At 41.0% G+C, this 21,831-nt stretch overlaps 1 protein-coding gene across 2 annotated transcripts in view; it reads right to left on the bottom strand.

Moving 5' to 3' along the window:
• Window positions 1-16,936: 16,936 nt before the first annotated feature.
• PLEKHO2 (pleckstrin homology domain containing O2) overlaps window positions 16,937-21,831 on the bottom strand; it is a 40,178-nt gene continuing 35,283 nt past the window's right edge. For both annotated transcript variants that reach the window (XM_072148627.1, XM_072148628.1), the window contains 2 exons: window positions 21,061-21,162; window positions 16,937-20,828 (listed from right to left, as the gene is read on the bottom strand). In XM_072148627.1, coding sequence (XP_072004728.1) covers window positions 19,608-20,828; window positions 21,061-21,162 — 1,323 coding nt within the window. In that variant the 3' untranslated portion in view covers window positions 16,937-19,607. The remainder of the gene's footprint in view (window positions 20,829-21,060; window positions 21,163-21,831) is intronic.

Below are 21,831 nucleotides of genomic sequence, written 5' to 3'. Positions count from 1 at the left end.
GTCATTTACTAAGGGCCCGATTCGCGTTTTCCTGACGTGTTACCCAAATATTTCCGATTTGCGCCAATTTCCCCTGAATTGCCCCCGGATTTTGGCGTACGCGATTGGATTGTGGCGCATCGGCGCAGGCATGCACGCGACAGAAATTGGGGGGCGTGGGCGAACGAAAACCCGACGGATTCGGAAAAACCGCCGCATTTAAAACAAAAAAAGTGTTGCGGAGCCTGCACTTACCTTCACTAGGAATAGGCCGGTGAACTTGAGCGCGTTCCGATGCTTTTCAGCTCAGCAGCGCCACCTGGTGGGCGTCGGAGGAACTGCCTTAATGAATCCACCGCAGAGAACGCGCCGCTGGATCGTGAATGGACCGGGTAAGTAAATCTGCCCCTATAACTCAATTCCACACAATCTAGCTATTGACTGCACTGGTCCATAATTTATATAAATCAAGTACATATTCTGTTGAATTATGTGAATATATTATAGATGCCACTAAATTTTTACTTTCACATAATTATTTCTCTTTTGACGATATTTTCTCTTTACAGTCTAAAAGGATCACCAATGGGGGCTCGGTTTTCTCCCTCATTGGCGAATCTGTTCGTGTCCTGGTGGGAGGAAGAATTCATTTATTCGGGGGACATTGCCTGGTACAGGCAGGCAGTGTATCGTCTGTGCAAGGCTTGGTCTCCTACTTTAACAGAAACAATGTAAATTTGAGTTTTGCAAATAAAGATGAAATTGCTTTTTAAGACATCCTAATAAAGGGTTCTCTAAGAGAAAATAAAGTAATAACTACATTTTATTGAAAGACAACAGCGGGTAAAAAGACACTAAATGCCACCAACAAGCACCCAGAACATACCCTAAAGTCTATCCCATTTGGGGAATTTATTAGACTTAAAAGAGCATGCACGGACACTAAAGACCTAATGCAGTGATGGCGAACCTTTTGGAGACAGAGTGCCCTAACTACAAGCAAAATCCGCTTATTTTCCCGTGAAGTGCCAACATGGCATTTTAAGCAGTAACTTATTGATACCTGTTCTTCCACATTTTTCAACTGTATCGCCCCCCTGAGGCAACAAATACAGTTGAAAGAAGGAGAGCAAATTGAGACTCTTGTTGTGGCTTCTATCCAGGGTCTCTCTCTGTAGGAAAAATGGTTGGTCCAGCAGGATGACCTTGAAAGACATTGCAGTTCTGTTAACACCTTCTCACCTTTTCCCGCAGTTCCTAACAGCCAAAATAGTGCTGAGAGCAGCATCTCTTAAGTTGCCTGGGACTTGGTGGATTTGGTCCTATTTGGTGAACTCTGTCCTGGGGTGATGCCTGAGTGCCCACAGAAATGGCTCCGAGTGCCACCTCTGGCACCCGTGCCATAGGTTCGCCACCACTGACCTAATGCATCAGGCAAAATCATTAGGTCAAAGATTACTGAACCGAGGTTATCCTATGTGGGCAATAAATAGAGGTTTTGAAATTGCAAAACAAAAAGATTGTACTACACTCATGTCTTCTAACAAGTCCATAAAAAATGTAACCAAATCGAAAGAAACTTTTTCTACACAATATAGTAGTGATTATTGCCAAATCATAAGTATTTTGAAAACGAATTTGCCAATATTGTATCTGGATGATAAACTAAATTCTAAAAGAAGGATGCAATTTTGTTTCCAAAAGGGGCTCCACTTTGGGTTCTATACTTTCCCCCAGCCTATTTTTGGATGATCAATTGAATAGGAACACTTGGTTAGACACACAAGGTTTTCATCGTTGTGGCACTTCACGTTGCAGTATTTGTACATATACAAAACATATGAATTCCTTTTGTACAGTGGATGGTTTAGAAACATTTTATCAATTATCAATTGTGATTCTACATTTATAATATATACTGTGGGGCATGCACTGGCTATATACTGTGGGGCAGGCATTGGCTATATACTAGGGGGCAGGCACTGGCTATATACAGGGGGCAGGCACTGACTATATACAAGGGGATAGAGGGCTGCTGGCTATATACAAGGGGGCAGGCACTGGCTACATACAAGTGGCAGGGGGCTACTGGCTTTATACTAGGGGGCAGGACTTGCTATATACTGGGGGCTGCTGGTTATAAACTGGGGGGAGGCTGTGACCAATGCATGTGCCACCCTCGTCTTACACTCAAGTCAATAGGTTTTTCCATTTTTTGTGTTAAAATTAGGGGCCTTGGCTTATACTCGGGTCGACTTATACTCGAGTAAATATGGTACATCATAGAATGCATTGATTGTAATGTCCGTTATGTAGGTTCTACAACCCGCAAACTCAAAACCGGAATCGCAGAGATAGCAGCAAAAGCTCACAGAATAGCATGTCAGTGGTGTCCAGACCCTTTGCTACCATACATTCAGTGGAGATATCTCTATATTTATGCTTCTTTGGCATTGAGAAAGTGTAAACCGCCAAAAGAGGTGGGGATAAAATTATAATTTTACTACAGAGAGAAGCTTATTGGATTTTTCAATTAGGCACCAGGTCACCATCAGGCTTGAACTTAAGATCTGACATTGCACTTTTCTATTAAATCAGCTGTTTATGATATTGATTAAATATTGGAAATTACAGCACCCTTTTAATTTAGGTTATATACCTAAAGGTCAGGTTTCCAGGACATCTGATATAGATATGTCAAGGTGATTAACCATAGCCTATTTCTATATTACTTATATTCCATTCATCATCTGTTTCATTGTTTCAGAGCTGTGATAGTATAATATACATTTATCATGTATTAATTAGCATTTTTCCTAAATGAATTTTTCATCTTGTTGATTATCCATTCTCTTAACTATTATCTGTCCGATGCCATATACGAACGTACTAAGAATGAATTTAGACAAAGCTCTTTTGTATGGGGTGGTGTTCCAGCGTGGATTGACGTACCTTAGGGCGTTTTCTTCCTTCTGATTATACATTCATGGCCATAAGTTTTGAGAATGACAAAAATATGATATTTTCACATGATCTGTTGCCCTCTGGTTTGTCAGATGTTTTTATCACATACAGAAATACAAGTGCAATCATATTATGGGTAATGAAAGCTTTTATTGACAGTTAGAATGAGTTACTGCAGCAAGTCAATATTTGCAGTATTGACCCTTCTTCTTCAGGACCTCTGCAATTCTCCCTGGCAGCTCTCAATCAACTTCTGGACCAAATCCTGACTGATAGCCGTCCATTCTTGCACAATCAGTGCTTGCATTCTGTCACAATTTGTTGGTTTTTGTTTGTCCACCCTTCTCTTGATGATTGACCAGAAGTTCTCAATGGGATTAAGATCTGGGGAGTTTCCAGGCCATGGACCCAGAATCTCTATGTTTTGTTCCTTGAGCCATTTAGTTATCCCCTTTGCTTTATGGCAAGGTGCTCCATCATGCTGGAAAAGGCATTGTTGATCACCGAACTGCTCTTGGACGGTTGGGAGAAGTTGCTCTTGGAGGACATTCTGGTCCTATTCTTTATTCATGGATGTGTTTTTAGGCAAGACTGTGAGAGAGCCGATTCCCTTGGCTGAGAAGCCACCCCACACATGAATGGCTGCAGGATGCTTTACAGTTGGCATGAGACAAGGCTGGTGGTATCGCTCACCTTGTCTTCTCCCAACAAGCTGTTTTCCAGATGTTCCAAACAATCGGAAAGGGGATTCATCAGATAAAATGACTTTACCCCAGTCCTCAGCAGTCCACTCCCTGTACCTTGTGCAGAATATCAATCTGTCCCTGATGTTTTGTCTGGAGAGAAGTGGCTTCTTTGCTGCCCTCCTTGACACCAGGCCTTGCTCCAAGAGTCTCCTCCTCACAGTGCATGCAGATGCACTCACACCTGCCTGCTGCCATTCCTGAGCAAGCTCTGCACTGCTGGGAGCCCGATCCCGAAGCTGAAACACTTTTAAGAGACGGTCCTGGCGCTTGCTGGTCCTTCTTGGGAGCCCTGGAGCGTTTTTGACAACAATGGAACCTCTCTCTTTGAATTCCTTGATGATATGATAGATTGTTGACTGATGTGCAATCTTTCTAGCTGCGATACTCTTCCCTGTTCGGCCAGTTTTGTGCAGTGCAATGATGACTGCACATGTTTCTTTAGAGATAACCATGGTTAACAGAAGAGAAACAATGATGCCAAGCACCAGCCTCCTTTTAAAGTGTCCAGTGGTGTGATTCTTACCTAATCATGACAGATTGATCTACAGCCCTGTCCTCATCAACACCCACACCTGTGTTAATGGAGCAATCACTGAAAGTTAGCTGCTCCTTTTAAGGCAGGCCTGCAATGAAGTTGAAATGTGTTTTGGGGGAAAAAGTTCATTTTCTAGGCAATATTGACTCTAAAATTAATTGCTGTCAAGCTGATTACTCTTTATAACATTCTGGAGTATATTCAAATTGCCATTATAAACCTGATGTAGTAAACTTTGTAAAAATTAACATTTGTATCATTCTCAAAACTTTTGGCCATGACTGTACACCCCCTCTTGTGTGATTGGTTGATGTTAGTTTTAGATATTTTATGTTGTTGTATACTAATCATGCCCTGACTAAGAGCACAAGATGCTTGAAACGCGTATGCTTGATGTCTACTAGCCCACAATGTTTTTAAAGAAAATAAAATTACATTTTAACGGATTTGCCGTGAACATCTTCCTTGGAACTTTAAGACTACACCTGCAGTCCTAGCGGGCAATGCGATTGCACTCCACACATGCTGGATCGGCGTGATTATAGACTCTTTGGTGTTTGAAAGACCTCCACTACAAACAGGGTGAGCTGTACAACTATTTTATGCTTAGGTAATGTTTTGATTGATTACTAAAAAAAATGTTTTCCCCCAATAGTATAACAGTAACTACAGAACAAGTTTTACCTTCAAGTCTTAGATAAACTGGTTTGTCTATTATCCTGTATCATATCACTAGAGTAAGTCATTCTTCATGTTAAGGTATGCCTTCAAGGTATCCAAGAGGTAAAGCTCTGCTAATCCTAGAGGATTGTCCCATCTGGACAACCCTTCTCTAAATGAGATACTGTGGAGATCCACTGGTGACAACAATTATATTGACATATATATATATATATATATATACTGTCCACTGCAGGAGAAGTGTGGAATTGCCTGGTGTCCATTATGGTATTGTAATACATGGTCCGTTCATTTCTTCAGACCAGAAGTCACTTCTCTTTGCTTTGTATCTATCACATCATTTCTCCTCATAGGGCACATGGACAAGTGTCCCATTTGCCAAAAGGTTATAAAAGTGATGAACTGCAAATAGTCCGCGTCTGTACATTTAAAACAGTTATAAACAGTATTAATAAACATCACACAAGACCTTCTTAATGTGAAATATGCTCCAAATATGCTAAGACCGTCTTAACCTCCACCCTCTTCCTCATAGTCCTTTGATGGATGGATCCAAGACCCCTATCACTAACCAAGTGCAAGGGCCTAGTTTATAACATAATCCCATATGAAACAGTGGTGTATAAGAATAGGACGGGCCCGGAAAAGTTCCATAAAACTTGTGACTGGTGGTGCACATCTGATTTACCTGCCAATGCCTCAAACGATCTGATATCATTTGTGCCTTATTTTAATCCCCTGAACCTTGGCCTCTGTGGCTCTTGAGATAATTTGAGTTGATAGCATGTAACTATATAAGAGTGGTGATGTGGGAGGACGCCACGGTGAATCTTTTACCTTGTTTTTTATTATTGTCTTTGGTTTTTGTTTTACGGTTCTGTAATATTTGTACAATACCTCATGTTCAGTGGCAGGGTTGGCCTCAGGTTTCAGTAGGCCCCTGGGTGAGAGAGCATCAGTGGGCCCCTTTACACTGAACTCATGTGGCAGCATTTAAAATTCAGAAACTAGAACTGTCATCTGTCCTAAAATATTCCCTAGTTTATTTTCACAAACAGTTCCAACTCATGGTTATTTTATATAAGTCCCCATCACACACTATGGATTCATTAGATACAGCCCACCTCACCAGCCTAATGTGGGCCCCCCAGCAGCTCTGGGCCCCTGGCACTTGCCCAGGTATGCCTAGTGCTGACGCCGGCCCTGCTCAATGGGATGCATACACGTTCATGAAAGCGCTGACCTGCTGTTAGGCCCACTTATCCTGCTGTATTGATATTATGACTAAAGCTAGCAGATACAATATTGTAATATTATTGTAATATGTAATAACAATACAGTATTGTAGTGTTACTGCATGCACATTGCTGTTACAATAAAACGAGTTTAAAAAAAATAAAAATCACACAATATCAATGAAACTCTAACAGCACAGTAACATGTGCTTTCTTGGGCTACAATCAGGAGATCCAAGGTCCGATGACAGCATAAAAGACAGCTGAGGCTATTGGCTAGCAGTTCTACCTCCCCAGTTCTACCTTGGGGACCATAGTTGTGTTTGTGAGCCCATAGAAATTAATTTGTCCACAGGCTTTCATTGAACGGATAGCAAACAGGCTAAAACAACCCTTGGGTGCATATAGCCTAAAACTGATATACACAACAACGGATTGTTCAATGGTCAAATCCCTAATCTCCATTTTCTACATTACAGGACTAGACACTTAGCCTTCCACCTTCAAATATACAGAACTTCTCCAAAATATCAAATGCACTACCACAAGAAAAAGTATAAAACTACAGATCAACTTTATTGAATATATTAAAAATACACTGGATGCAAGTAAGAAAACCCAATAAAAACAGGTGTGACTGTGCTAGTCCCCTATGTACAATATAAGGTATGTCTACCAGCTATGAATAAACCTACCTGTGACATACCGTATTTTTCAGACTATAAAGCGCACCAAAATTCTTTTGATTTTCTCAGAAATCAAAGGTGCGCTTTATAGTCCAGTGCGCCTTATATATGAACCGCACTTACAGACAACAGCTGCCTTGAACTGTGCACAGGTCTGCCACCTGCTGGTCATTCATCCTTATAATCAGATGCGCCTTATAATCCAGTGCGCCTTATATATGAAACTAGACGTTTCAGCAGGCATTTATTGATGGTGCGCCTTATACTACGGTGCGCCTTATAGTCCAAAAAATACAGTAATATCTTATAGAAAAAGTTACTTTACAATTTATGGCAGCTAATGTACACATTAGCGGTCGATCTACGTATTAAAGACCAGTGTCCTACCCATTGTTTGTGCAGTGAGGTCGCCCACGGACTGCCCAACACGCGTTTCGCTCGCGCTTCTTCAGGGGATTTGAGTTTTTTACAATTGTGGTGAACAACTCAACATATGTTGGGAGTCTCACAGTAATTCATCAATGGACTGGTGGGAAAGGCTCACACGGCGTCCACAAAAAATACACTGGGAGCCGAATCCTCAGCACGAATGTTAAGAAAAAAACTAAATAAATTTTAAAAGAAAATTATTGTTGGTCTTCTAAGTACCTAAATAAATCTGCAATTTCACTTATTCCAATATTTCATATTTTATTACAAAAAAACTTTAATCACTATATATTCTAATTAAATACCGGCAGCCCCCGGATTATGTACAAGATAGCTTCTGTAGGTTTGTTCTTAAGTTGAATTTGTATGTAAGTCGGAACTGTATATTTTATAATTGTAGCTCCAGACAAAATTTTCTGGCCTCTGTGACAATTGGATTTTAAAAATGTTGGATTATCATAAGAACCAGGATTAACAATAAAGATTAATTGCAGACACCTGTGATAACTATTACAGCTGTTTATTATAGCCTAAGGCTGAAGTACAGTAAATTACCAACATCCAGAGGTCCGTTTGTATCTAGGGCTTGTCTGTAAGTAGGGGGTTCTTAAGTAGGGGGTTTTCTTATTAAAACAGCAATGGGTCCACACTCATGTCCCATATCCTCTACATAAAGGGCACGTGCCTTGTGTTATCCTCTTTGCTCATGTTTTAAAATGATCAAAAGTTTTATCATTTTGGATGTGCAAGTGACATCATCTGTAACTAGGGCTCCCTCTGTACACATCCTGCTTTTGTACACATAGAAGGTATATGTGTCCATAGGCACGTAAATAACAAGAGTTTTGGAAAATGCTGGGCTGGTGTGTTATTGCCCTAAAGGAAATCTACCAACAGATTCAAGGATTGTGAACCAAGCACGCTGACATACTGGTGTGTGCCCCCTCTGACAGGATCTGCCCTTTTTTGCTTCTTATGCCCTTGTTTTTTCCAAAAAATTGGCTTTTAAATTGATGAAAATAAGCCTCATGGGCTCTGGTCTCCATAGGTGTTAATGGATCCTGGAGCCCCTCAGGCTCATTTGCATAACTTTATATTTTAAAAAAGGGCATAAGAAGCTAAAAGAAGAGCAGATCCTACCAGAGGGGCACACACCAGTATGTCAGTGTGCTTGGTTTACAATCCTTGATCCTGGTGGTAGATTTCCTATAATATTGATGCATGTTGCTTTGTTCAGTATTAATCACTAGATGGCGACATTTTCAACTTCTTAAACCTGGGTAAAAAACCATTCACAGAAATGAAATTTATTTTTTTCAGTGATCCAGTAATTTCAAAGTAGGGAATTGGGTATCTGGAAATAAAGACAAGGCCGGCAGCAACACAACTATGCACAGTCTGTGAAAACCGGACCTTCTGTTGGTCAAATTCCATAGACTGACCACACTACCAAGGACGGGACTCCTTACATCATATGATGCAAGGAGTCCCGGCTTGTCAGCACACAGAATCCAACCTCTCCCTTTTTCAGTGCAGAGGCTGCTTTTTAAACCGCCAGTCATTGTTATGAGAAAATCCCCTGCTCACATGGAATTTACTAGAGACACTTATTTTAAGTGCTAAGCCATGCACCTGGTAAACCTATTCTCTTAGTGCCAACCTACAAAAAAATCGATCCACATGGCAACAGGAGCTTGTCACATGTTACATGGTCATTCAAATTATTTCAGAGCAGAAGCTTTGCAGTACGGCCTATACAGAAGCACTGAACTGGAACACAGAGTCCCCTCCCTTCTAGCCTGCGTCATTTACGGGAAATATTGTCCCCTGCGAAAGGTTGTTATGCACCCTCACTCCTTTTGTTCCATATGACTGTTTGTAATGTAATATTATATGTGTTCATGTCCCCTATGATTTGTAAATCAGTACGGAATTTGATGGCACTTTATTAATAAAGATTACTATTATTATTTAATTGAGTAATAATACATTATATTGTTATAATAATATCATTACAATGACTTTATATGATGATTACACATTCACTGGGACACACTTGTGCTTGAGTTTTATTAACAGAAGTTTTAAAAAGTTTTTGTGCATCGTAGATGTTTTTTTCTCAACGGGCTATTTTATTTTCATTTTAAGTTTCATTTTATGCAATACAAAAAAGTGACAGTAGGTGGAGGAAATATGCGGAGACACAGGTAATCTGGTTCCGGTGGGATCTCCTGTTTCCCCACAAATAATGCTCCAATGAATAGTGTCCAAGAAAATGACCACAATAAATATATGCAATAAACTTTCTTCACTTTACTTCAAGTTTTTTTCATATACAATTCCAATATTGATGAAAGTATAACAACAATTTCTTAGTGATTCACTCATAGTGTAGCTTGCAATTTTCTAGACCTTAGACATCATGAGTACCCGAGGTTTAAATCCCAATCAGTCCATTTACTTGGTTGCCAGTGTAGCGTTTTTAAGTAGAAAAACTCATGTGTCTTGATCTTGGCCAGAGACTCTTACTCTTCCAAATATGAGCCACATGATTTTTGTCGCACGCGACATGATTTTTGTCGCACTGGATCGTGGCACAGCTGCGCTGGCTTTCAGAAATCAGGGGGCGTGCCGTTGGACGATCCGACTGATTTGGACTGAGTGCGGGATTTAACTTTCAAATTGTCGCAAGGTCCGACGCGTCACAAAATTCTGCACCGAAAGGGGCGATCCAGTGCAGAGTCGGACTGTGCACCACATTTAATACTGTGACTCGACATAATTTAACGTTAAAGGTGCACCAAAAGTTGGTGCACACTTCCAGAGCAGTGAATGTGTACCAGATTAAAGGGGTATTCCCGATTCAGAAAACTTGATGTTATTGTTTGTATAATGAAATGTTATACAATTTTCCAACATATTTTCTGTATCAATTCCTCACAGCTTTCTAGATATCCAGAATGGGGAATGAGAAAAGTTATGACAAGTCCCCTATAATAACTTTGGTGCATCCTGTGTGTCAGAAGTAAAACCTATACACAAACTAAGCCCAGCTTAGGACAAGGGCATCTTTTTGCTAGCACAAAATTGCCCAAAACTCACTTTTTTTGCATGCCTTAAGTGTCTTTTTGGTGTACAAAGCATAATAAATTTGCTAGTCCTGTCTGTTCCTGACTGAGAAGCTAGGAAGGAGCTCATACCCCGGCTCTCTGACATCACCAGTCCTAGCATCTCGGGTGGAAGCAGGCAGGACTAGCAGCACAGGATGTGAATAAATTAAAAGTTGGCAATGCCGAGTTTCGCTCAGGTTACGTCACCTTTTAAAAAATCTTTTTTTTCCTGTTAATTATGCCGTTCTGCCCTTACTACGAACAGTTCTTGAAATGGCACTAAAATTGCACTAAATAAGGCTATTGTAAAATAGAATGGTGTTGAATTATTAAGGTAATAGTCAAACCAATGTCTTAAAAACTATACTAGGGAATCCAATTGTCACAGGGAAAAAAAATTATCTAACACAGACCAGAGCTCTGCACAAGCCTGACCTGTCTTCTACGACTTCTTACTTCATCACTCTTCATTTCGGATAACTTATGGAGTTGCTATTTTCTATCATTATTATATTTGCATTACCCGAAGGAAGTGTAAAAACTGTAAACCTTGCTAACCGCTTCCTGTTGCAGAAGAATTACCTCACACCAGAGAGCAACTCATTTCCACCTCAAGCCTCAACTTCAGTCCTATTAATGTGTTTAAAAATCTACAATTTATATTTTGGGCCATTTATGAAGATCTGCAGGTCCAGAAATGTATTTTACTTGAATAGTAATAGGGGCTCAGGCCCTTGTGCACTTAAAATATTAGAAAATGAAATAATTATACTTACCCAAACCTGATCCACCTCTGAGCCGTGACACAGCGTGACAAACCGGCAGCCATCTGGTAGATAAAGCATGATGGAGTTATGTCCTTTGTGGCATGTGCCATAGAGAATGGGGAGCTTTTTTGCTCCTTGCTCCGCCATTGACTTCAGTGATAGTCCTCATATAGTTGCATTTGGGGGGAACGCAGTAGCACAAGTTTTCCCTACTGCAAAATGAAAAAATGCTGTCTTGGCAATAAAAATACCACCAACCAGGTGTCATCAGCTGTGTGGTCTTTTGGCAGATTTTTTGGCCTACCAATGCCCCAATAATTCAATCGTATATACTCAGCGTATACTGGAGTATATAATAAAAACAAAGTCAATACTCACCTTTCCGACACCACCCGCAGGTCCTCTTCTTTTTTCCAGTAGCAGGTCTGTGCACCCTAATGCCGGCAGCTGACATCATCGTCTGTGCACCACCACCGTGCACACACTTGCTTCTGGAAGAAAGAAGAGAACCTGCACTGGGGGAGAGGAACAGCGTGAGCTAGCTAACTATATACTAGAGTCGGGCTGGTTATATGATATGGGTGGGCTGCCTATATACTATGGGCTGGCTATATACTATTGCAGTGATGGAGAACCTTTTAGAGGCTGAGTGCCCAAAATGCAAACCAGGCCCACTTATTTATTGCAAAGTGCCTACATAGCGATTCTAGCAGTAACTTATGAAAATCTTCTTCCTCCGCGCTATACCACAGCTTTCAGCAGGTCTGAGGACACCAATATCATTGACAGAAGGAGGGAAAATTCAGATTGCAACTGGAGCTTCCCTTGACAACCCACTGAACAGGGAGAATTGTAGGGCCAAGAGCAGGAGCTTCAATGGGTCCAATGATAATCTGACCATGTCCACACTTTATCTTCCTGCAGTCTCAGGTAGACCCAGATGCTTCACTTTAAAATAACACTGAGTGTGTCACGTCCTGGGCTGCCTGGGCTTGCAGAAGGATCTCTTAAGTCCTGTCTGGTGAATTCTGTGCTGGGGCAACAACCCGAGTGCCCAATGAGAGGGTTCAGAGCGCCACCTCTGGCACCCGTGCCATAGGTTTGCCATCACTGTACTATGTGTTAGCTGGCTATATACTATACTATATACTGGGGGCTGGCAGGCCATGTACTGGGGCATGGGCTGGCAGGCTATTTACTGGGGCATGACCTGGCAGGCTATATTCTGGGGAATGGGCCCGAAGGCTATTTAATGGGACATGGGCTGTCAGGCTTTATACTGGGGCTTGGACTAGCAAGACATATACTTGGACCTGGGCAGGCAATCTAAATACTTGGGCCTGGTTTGGCTATATACTGGGGGTCAGGGGGCAGGCTATATACTGGGGGACAGGGGGCTTGATAGCTATTTGCTGGGAGCATTGGCAGGCTGGCTGGCTATATACCGGGAGGCTGTGATCAATGCATTTCCAACCCTCGGCTTATACTCGAGTCAATAGGCTTTCACAGGTTTTTTTATGGTAAAATTAGGTACCTTGGCTTATATTCGGGTCGGCTTATACTTGGGTATATATGGTATATCTTATTACTTCTTGGCTGCAGCTAAAAGCCTGAAGTGCCAAACTAGCAGAGAAGTGGTGAAATAAACTCAAATGCTAACTAGCACTCCCCTACTGCATGTCACCAAGGACATTTATCATACACTGGTGCTACATGTGCTAGCATATAATGATATAATGATTCCACCTGTCGCACCGGATTTATCAGGAGGCCCCCGCTCTATCATTGCCCGCACCCCCTGCAGGCCCCTCATTTCATTTTGTATTTTAGCTGATTTTATTTCCTTCTTATTTTAGTAAGTGTTTAGTAATTATTAAAGCTTTCAGGTGACATTTCAGATTTATATTTTTTGAATTCCCTCTTTTTTTATTATTTATTTCAAGCGTACAAGTCGGGAAACTGATAAATGTGTCCCATAGTATTTAACCCATAACTGCTCTTCTCGATCTGCTCTTGTGATGATTTGTGAATTCCTATTGATGGAAGTGGCAAATTAATGTTTTTTTCTCGATATGTTAAGTATACGGGATCATGGGTTCTCTAAACCGTGAACTTTTTAGTGAATTTAGTGGATAGTAGATTACTTCCAGATCATAGGTTAAGTTAGTACAGTTGAAAAAAGACATATGTCCATGAACACAATCCAATATTTTAGCATAACCATCAATGTTATTTTTCTGAAGCTCTCTGCCGTCCCTTCTGTGACCAGCGCCTGAGGCAGGCTATTCCAGAGATTCATAGTTCTTACAATAAAGAAGCCTTTTCTCATCCGGTTCCATGGCATTGCCAGAGATATCTGACTGCAGTATTCACCTTATGGCAATCCTGTAAAAATTTACTGAACTGCAGTGTATGCGTAGCTGCTTCTACATTTATATGGGGGAAAGGTAAAAGGATAACATTTTATGATTGAAATACTCCTTTAAGCCATATAACTTATAATATTTAATAGAACTTCCCACAAAGAAAGTAACACAAAAAACTGGGACTGTACGAGAGGTGGTTACATTCTATCACCAGGCTGACAAAATGAAACTGTTTCTGCAGCGCTTCTGGTGTAAGTCGTGCGGTGTCCTTGCTCCAGCATAAAGCCTTATTGTAGCCGTCTCTCCATCTCCTGGCAGCGCAGACACTGAGCTGCTGTTTATCATATTGTTGTTGGCAGTGATACTCTGCGAGGAGGGCAAGGGATTCCATGGCTGGGCCGCACCAACTACAGGATGAGGGATGAACGCACCTTCCTGTCTGAGAACAGAAAGTCCGTTTCATAATAACATGAACCGTTTACAAAGAAAATTAGGGGAATTAACAAATCATTCTCCGATATGTCAGTGAGCACATCATATTGGTACCTGGGACACCAGGGCTACAAACAATATTGCTGTTCATGACTTTGGTGTGACTGTATCACTATATTCGGCAGCTAGTAGTCTATTGTATTCAATATATTCCATACGATCAAGTATAAACTAGTATAATAAACAAGGTCATGTGTGACCATGGTCAGTTTTCTGTCCACTGAAAGTAAACACAGATGCTTCCTATAGAATGACAGCATGCAGAGATCTAGGAAACCATGAGAAATTGATACAGAAAGTATATAGGAAAATTGTATGACTTTTCATTATACAAACAATAATTTGCTGAAATGGGACAACCCCTTAAAGTAAACAAAAAAACACAGATGGGTCAGTAGTTGTGAAAATCATGAATGTGAAATGCGCTAGTATGCACGAGCCCAACCACAAGGGATTCCCTCTATAATTTCCATATAGGATATATGTACAGGGTTTCTGAGGGGTCAATCTCACCAAATAATAGTAGTGAAGCAAAGAAGTAATCTGGACAAAAAAAAACTTTAATTGCATTTTATACAAAGCAATAGTCATCATAAAATATCATTTTATGCATATGAGGCTACAACATTCGTATTAAAACTGCAGAAACACTGTGCCCCGTTTATGTACTTCATGTACGAAGGAGATGATGAGGAATGTATACATACTGGATAGTAGTCACGTCTCTAGCAGGTCACATCCAGAAAAATCAAGCTATAACAAACAATGGTTCCCAAAAAGACCAAGTCTGTTTCCAAAGGCACATTTCCCAGGCTGAAAACACTGGCAGTGCCAGGCTGAGGTATCCAAGACATTCACTGAAGTTTTACCCAGCTGTTAAACTGGATCTGAACCAGCAGAGAAGAACAGCACCATCTGAACTCGATCCAGGGCCAAAATACACTGTTGGCATGAAATCTGAATAGAAAGTGGGATTCAGCGCCAGACTTGGTAACCAGTCACCGCAAAACACACAGATAAAACAATTTAGCTCTTAAAGGAAACCTACCATTTAGAATGGCAGGGGTAAGCTGTATGTACCGAGCACCAGCTCAGGGTGAGCTGGTGCCGGTGCTTACTTTCGTTAGTGTTATAAACCGCGGTATCGCGGTTTTAACACTTTTTAAACTCTAGACCAGAACAGGCTTCGGCGCTGCGTGCGCACGATCGTGCGCGCCTACATAGGAAATAGAGCCTCTCCTGCTCTAAAGTTTAAAAAGTGTTAAAACCGCGATACCGCGGTTTATAACACTAACGAAAGTAAGTACCGGCACCAGCTCACCCTGAGCTGGTGCTCGGTACTTACAGCTTACCCCTACCATTCTAAATGGTAGGTTTCCTTTAAGGAGGTCAGCAGATTGCATCACATTGCACTTCTTACTTACTTGTACCCTCCATTATTACAGCCGTACAGCTAAAGCCTGTCTTCTCGCAGAAGCTAAAAGCGTAACTCAAAGTGACTCTTCTTGTAATGGTTCATTTTGATTATTAGTGGAGTAAATCAATATAGGATCTGTTCCTGATCATTGTGAAAGGCCCAAGGATCAGTCTCTCACACGAATGACTTGATTGATGGACCTGCGTCTTTTTCTAACTTTCTCTACTTTGACATAAAAAAAACATTCATGTTTGTTAAACAAGGCAAAACACAAACATTGGGGCACATTTACTAAGGGTCCGCGGACAGCATTTCTGTCGGGCTTCCCGACGATTTCAGTTCTGCACCGCATTTAACAGGGGTCTTTGTCGCGCGCGATCGGATTGTGTCGCAATTGCTTTCACGGCTTTCACGTGACACAAATTGGGAGGGGCGCGGCTATATGACTATAGAGTGAAGGAATATCTTACAATTTTGCTGGGGCTACACATCTGGTGTGGGGCACTTCTTAAATACCAGTGCAAGTCGTTTTAACCTAGAAGAACATGGAAAGTCCAACAAAAGTGCAGCGCAAACCCCTTAGTAAATGTGCCCCAATTTGTTCATCAAAACATGGAACTGAGTTGCAGTACCCTGCCATGGCCACTAAACTGTGTGTGGAGCCTGCTCCTGGCTCCATACCCTGTGCACATTCAGCAGATGTACAGTGGTGTTGGGAGTTATCACACATGTGATATTGATAACCTATCCTACTAGGCCATCAATGTAATAGGCAAGCACCACATAGGACAAGCTGTGTAAGCTGATGTTCCCCTGGTATTGATGTCTTATCTCATGTTGTCTCCATCCAGTTTGCTCTACAAGACATGCTGGGCCATACCTTTAGTACATAACTCATTTTTTCTAGGCCAAAAAAGTAATAAAAAAATGTCTTAAAAGGCTTATACTCGGGTCGACTTATATGCTATTCATGGAGCATGGCAAAGAATTGTGACTATTTACCCCTTTGCGCCACCTCCATGCTAATTGAGTGTTAAGGGGCATGAAGTAGGCAGACTGGGGGTCATTTACTAAGGGCCCTAATTGCGTTTTTACTTCACGTTAACCGAATTATACCGTTTTCCGCCGATTTTCCCTGAATTGCTCTGGGATTTTGGCGCACGTGATCGGATTTTGGCCCATCGGCGCCGGCATGCACACGACGGAAATCGGGGGCGTGGCTGCCGGAAAACCCGTTGGATTCGGACAAACCGCCGTATTTTAAAAAAAATATGTCGCTTGACACGCACTTACCTGCACCCGGCCTAGCTTGGTGAACTTCAGTGCACTCCGACGGAATTCAGCGCAGCAGCGACACCTAGTGGACATCGGGGGAACTACCTTAGTGAATCGCCGGAAGACCCGAATCCTCCACAGAGAACGCGCCGCTGGATCGGGAATGGACCAGGTAAGTAAATCTGCCCCATTGTCTTCAAAATAGAGACAGATCTATCAGTTCTAGCTTTGAGATTCTCTTTCACAATTGACTGCAACAAAACAGCACTGTGTAAATATGACTTTAGAAATGAGTATTTGTAATTTCCCTACTGAATTTTTTTTTCATTTTAAGTAAACTGAGAAAATATCCGATTGCGCTGATGCTAGTGAAAAGGGAATTTCAAAAGTAAGACCAGAAATTTCTAAAAACTAGAGAATATTGGAAGAACACAAAACAGACGCTTGGCCTTGCAATAGTAAGAAGTGTTAGGTTTTTCATTGTAGCAGAATCCCTTTTAGTAGTCACACATTTACATATCTGTTCCAGTTTACAACCAATTTAAATATCTTTAAAAAGAACATTACATCACATCCACCAACTCCAACTCTTCTTGACTCCAGCAATCAGTAGTGTAAATTTCGGAATTCAATACACAGGGGATGCTTTCTTCAAGTGGACAGTCTTGAACTGGAGGAGATTGTCTGGCACCGCCCACCTGACAGCCTCATTAGCATATTGTTTGCAGAAACTTACAACTGATCGCTCAGGGACAATAGAGTCTAGAGGTCAAATTCCAACTGGAGGTGGTGAAAGGTCCCGTATAAAAGTTATATACAATTATATATTATTACAACCTGTTTAGACAAAGCAGGAGAATAGACCAAATTTTGATATTACTCAGATCCTCTCTCGCCATTGACAAATCGTAACACACTGAAAAGGAAATCCAGGACTTGACACATGATTAGTATATATGGTTACTAAAGCCTTAGCAAGCGATCGCAAAAAAAGGTGGTTTATGAGATGCTAATGAGATGTCATCAAACCCAAATCCATGGAGGAAGCCCACCAATATCAAGGACTGGTTTAAGCCCCGATGACTGGTGCAGAGCGACCTGCTTGTGTGCATTGCTTTCCATTACAAAGGAGTTACTGGCTTTTCTATAATGCCTTGGAAAAAAGAGAATCTAACTACATCCCAAACCACTAGAGCAGACGGTGGCTCAATGGGTCCACCAAAGGAAATAATGATTTGTGGTTTCAATCTACAACTATGCAGAACAAAACAAGGCTATAGGATGGACACAATCTTAATTACATTCTGTTTGTTTTATCATTGCACTAGATATAATATTAATGACGACCGTGGAATTTTTGGTGATTTAACCCATAAAAATAGACCTTAGATGCAAGGTCACTTCTAAATGGTGTCTTTTGCTAGAGAGAGAAATGAGACACTGAGTAGATTGTACATAGCATGTTATAGAGCAAGAAGAGCTGAGCACAATGTAAACAGTGCCCTGTGTGAGCATATTAGAGAGCAGAATGAGCTTAGCAGCTTGATACAGCATTATGATAAATGTATTTGCCCAAAATTTTGTTCATTTAAGGGTTCATTTAGACGGCCGTTGTTGTAGCCATGATCTGGCCGCACAAATTACACAATGGAAATCTATGGCTCCCAGTCATGGCGTGGAGAGAACATGGGGCCACATTTACTAAGGGTCCGCACACCGCATTTCCGTCGGCTTTCCCGACTATTTCCGATTTGTGCCGCAATTAACAGGGGTCGCACGCGATCGGATTTTGGTGCAAATGGGACGATTTTCATGTGTGTGGCCGTCGGACAACCTGACTGAAACGGACTAAGCGCGGGATTTAAAATTCAAATTGTGTCGCAAAACCTGCACTCACATACACCGGAAAGTAGAAGGTGAACTCTGGTGACCTGAGCGGGGAAGCGACACACGCAGGATATCGGGCGCACGATCTTAGTGAATCACGCCGGACTTCATCCTCGTCGGACAACGCACCTCGGGGATTGCGACAGGACCGGGTAAGTAAATGTGCTCCATGGTGTCTGACCAAAGTGGGACCAAGTTGGGCATCCCCTCGTTTTCACATGGACGGAGGAGAGGTGAAGAGAGCTCACCCCTCTCACCTCCACCTTTTGGCCCTGAACATGGCCATCTGAAAGCACCCTAAATCTGGTCTATATTCCCTCTATAACAAGCTGCCTGCAGAGCAGATACTTTGTTAAAGGAAATCTCATTGCTCATTGATCCAGGCACTGTGACTATGGTAATTCTCTTGTATTTGTTATCCATGACTTTCTTCCTTCTAAAATCTAATTTTAAAATTATGGTAATGAGCCTGAAGGGCTCTGGATGTGTTAACAGAGACCCTCTGTGCTGCAGCTTCACTGTCTGTAACACTGTGAAGGGAAACTTCTCTCTCCCACTGTGCCCTGAAACTCCTCTGCTGGTGTGAGATTACAGTAGGCAGAGGTAGGGGGAAGTGCTGAGGATAGGGAGACAGTGGAACAGCCTGTGAAGATAAAGAATGGAGGGGCTCTGGTAACACACCCCAGAGCTCTTCTGGCTCATTAACTGAATTTTAAAAGTGGTTTTTAAAAAGGAAGGAGGACATGGATAACAAATATAAGAAGATTATCATAATCCTGGTGCCTGGATCTATGAATTCTGATGGTAGATTTCTTTTGAATGTGACTGGTCCATGTGGTATATGAAGATTGTTTATGAAGATGACTTCTGTAAAGCATTTGTAACGTCATATAAATTATATATTTAAAAAAGGATTAAAGGCAAGAGCATTTTCTTGTATATTCCTCAAGGTGCAAATAGAGACAGCATATAGATAAAGTGCTGAAGCGATTTGTGCTGTATACTATCTACATATACGGTACATCTATTCTCCAAGGACTAAAAATGAACAGTTCTCCTTTGGAGAGCAAGCAATTCCTTTTCTTTTTGCCTGTCAGCCACCGCCTCTGGTGCTGTCGTTTTTGGTCCCTTCATTTCTCGCAATGCCTCCGAAGCTTCTTGAAGGTCTCTCATCACCTCATTTAGAAGTGTCGCAGAGTCAACATCCAGCTTATTGCCTTCTTTTGGTGCTCCATGTTGCCCATTTAATACGTGGTGTAAAAGAGTTTCTGTTCTCTGCCTGCCACATGCCAGCTTCATCTCCACTTTTTGTAAATGGTGCTTCCTTAGATGTAACACTGGACTACCCTCTTTACTGCCAATGTTTATAGTGCTGTCAGACAAAAGGTCTCCCATGGAAGATGCCTTAGGTTTTTGATCAATGAGATGCTTTTCTGCTGGCATTTCATAGTCTCGTCTTTCTCTCAACAATCTTGGAGACAATCTTTTTGTGTCATCTAAGAGAAGAACTTGTGGGTCAGTGGGAGGTTCTTGAGTATCATATGTTACTGAGTCATTCTCATCAAGCACGTGTTCTTCTTCTTCTTCCTCCATGTCTTCAGATGTTCTTTCTGTAGACACCTCATCCTTCGTATCTTCATCATCATTTTGGTCATCATTCCCATCATCCGTTTCCGTTTTCTCATCGTCTTCTAGACTGCTTGTACGGTCTTCCTTCATATCTATATCATTAGGTATCATGGCTTCCATAGGATTAGTCTTTTCTGGATCATCAGAATCAAAGTTTACCAAGTTCTCTTTGCTCCCTTTTTCAACATATACATTTTCCTTTCCCATCAAGTCTGAATTTGACCCTATCCATTTAATCTTCATCTTGTCTGACAAAATTTTGGGCGGAGGTTTTGGTGGAGTGTTCACTATATTATTTACATTTTCTTCATGTGACTTATTTTCCACATTTGTCTCTGCATTTTCAGACAGAAGCTTTTCACGAGCATAAACATTTTCTTTCAAGCTTTTTGGAGGAGGAGATGGTACACGAGGAGCTTGAATATTACCATCTGTTGTTTCAGAAATGGAAGGTTCTGTGGTTTGAAGATTGCTTGGCTTTGTGGGTGGCATTGGGATCTTCACTGCCTCCTTCTGGGGAATTGTTTCCTCAACCTTTTCTTTAGGAATTGGTGGAACTACTGTTAAAATTCCAGTGTCCAAAGCTTCCAGTCCAAGTCTAAGGGAATCATCAGCAGAAGCATCTGCTACCTGTAGTGAGGTAAATTACCAAACATTACAAGTTGTTGGAGGCTAATACTTAGGTGGCTATTTACCCACCAATATGGATAAATATTACCAATTAACTTTTGCATCAGTAAAAGTTATATGCATCCAGTCATGACAGGATTAGTGGGTTCATGAAATAATGTACAGTATGTATGAAGAGTATAAGCTATAGAATAGATAGATAATAAATTGTTAATTAATATTTTTCACAGACCTCTTTGAGATGGATTCTAGTAGGAGGTCTTCTCTTTGTAGCTCCAACCTTAACACGATCCCGGGTAACATGTTCTAGTGAACATTTGGGGTCTACCTTTACCTAAAAGTGGACAAAACAGCATTTAGGGTTATTGATTTTTTTATAATACTAACTACAGAATATCAAGCAAAAAGTTATATCTTTGAAATTACTTAATCACATTGTACTGTAAATCACATTGTACTGTAAATGGATACACAAGATGTGTTGCCAGAACAGAACCAGAAGCAGGCACTGTCACTACATACACAGCTTACATTGAACGTAAATGTATAAATAAAAATATATATATATTTATATATATATATATATATATATATATATATATATATATATATATACATATATATACATATATATATATATATATATATATATATATATATATATATAAAAATATAAATAAAGACAGATACATGCAATGTTTGGGATTAATTTACAGTGAAAGTCTTTAAGAGGGAGAAGACCTTTGCTTGTTGAAAAATAATTTATGTTAGTGCTCAATATTAATAAGCTACTGGATTCATTGTGTACTTACTGCTGATTGAGAGTTTTTTCCCTATGTTTGGTAATAAAGAGAATTCTTTCAATATGGAGTAGTAGGGCAGATTTTCAATATTCCCACTAGGGCCAACTGTATGTAGAGATATGCTGTCAGGTTTCCCCCGGGGGCTGTTGCTGTAGATACAATCCCGGTATTGCAGGAACCAGTGGACCAGTGGTCAGCTT

Source organism: Engystomops pustulosus, chromosome 4 (assembly GCF_040894005.1).
Source record: "Engystomops pustulosus chromosome 4, aEngPut4.maternal, whole genome shotgun sequence".
Lineage (NCBI taxonomy): Eukaryota > Metazoa > Chordata > Amphibia > Anura > Leptodactylidae > Engystomops > Engystomops pustulosus.
Note: the sequence above shows the minus strand (reverse complement) of the source record. Positions and strands in the feature narration are given on the sequence as shown.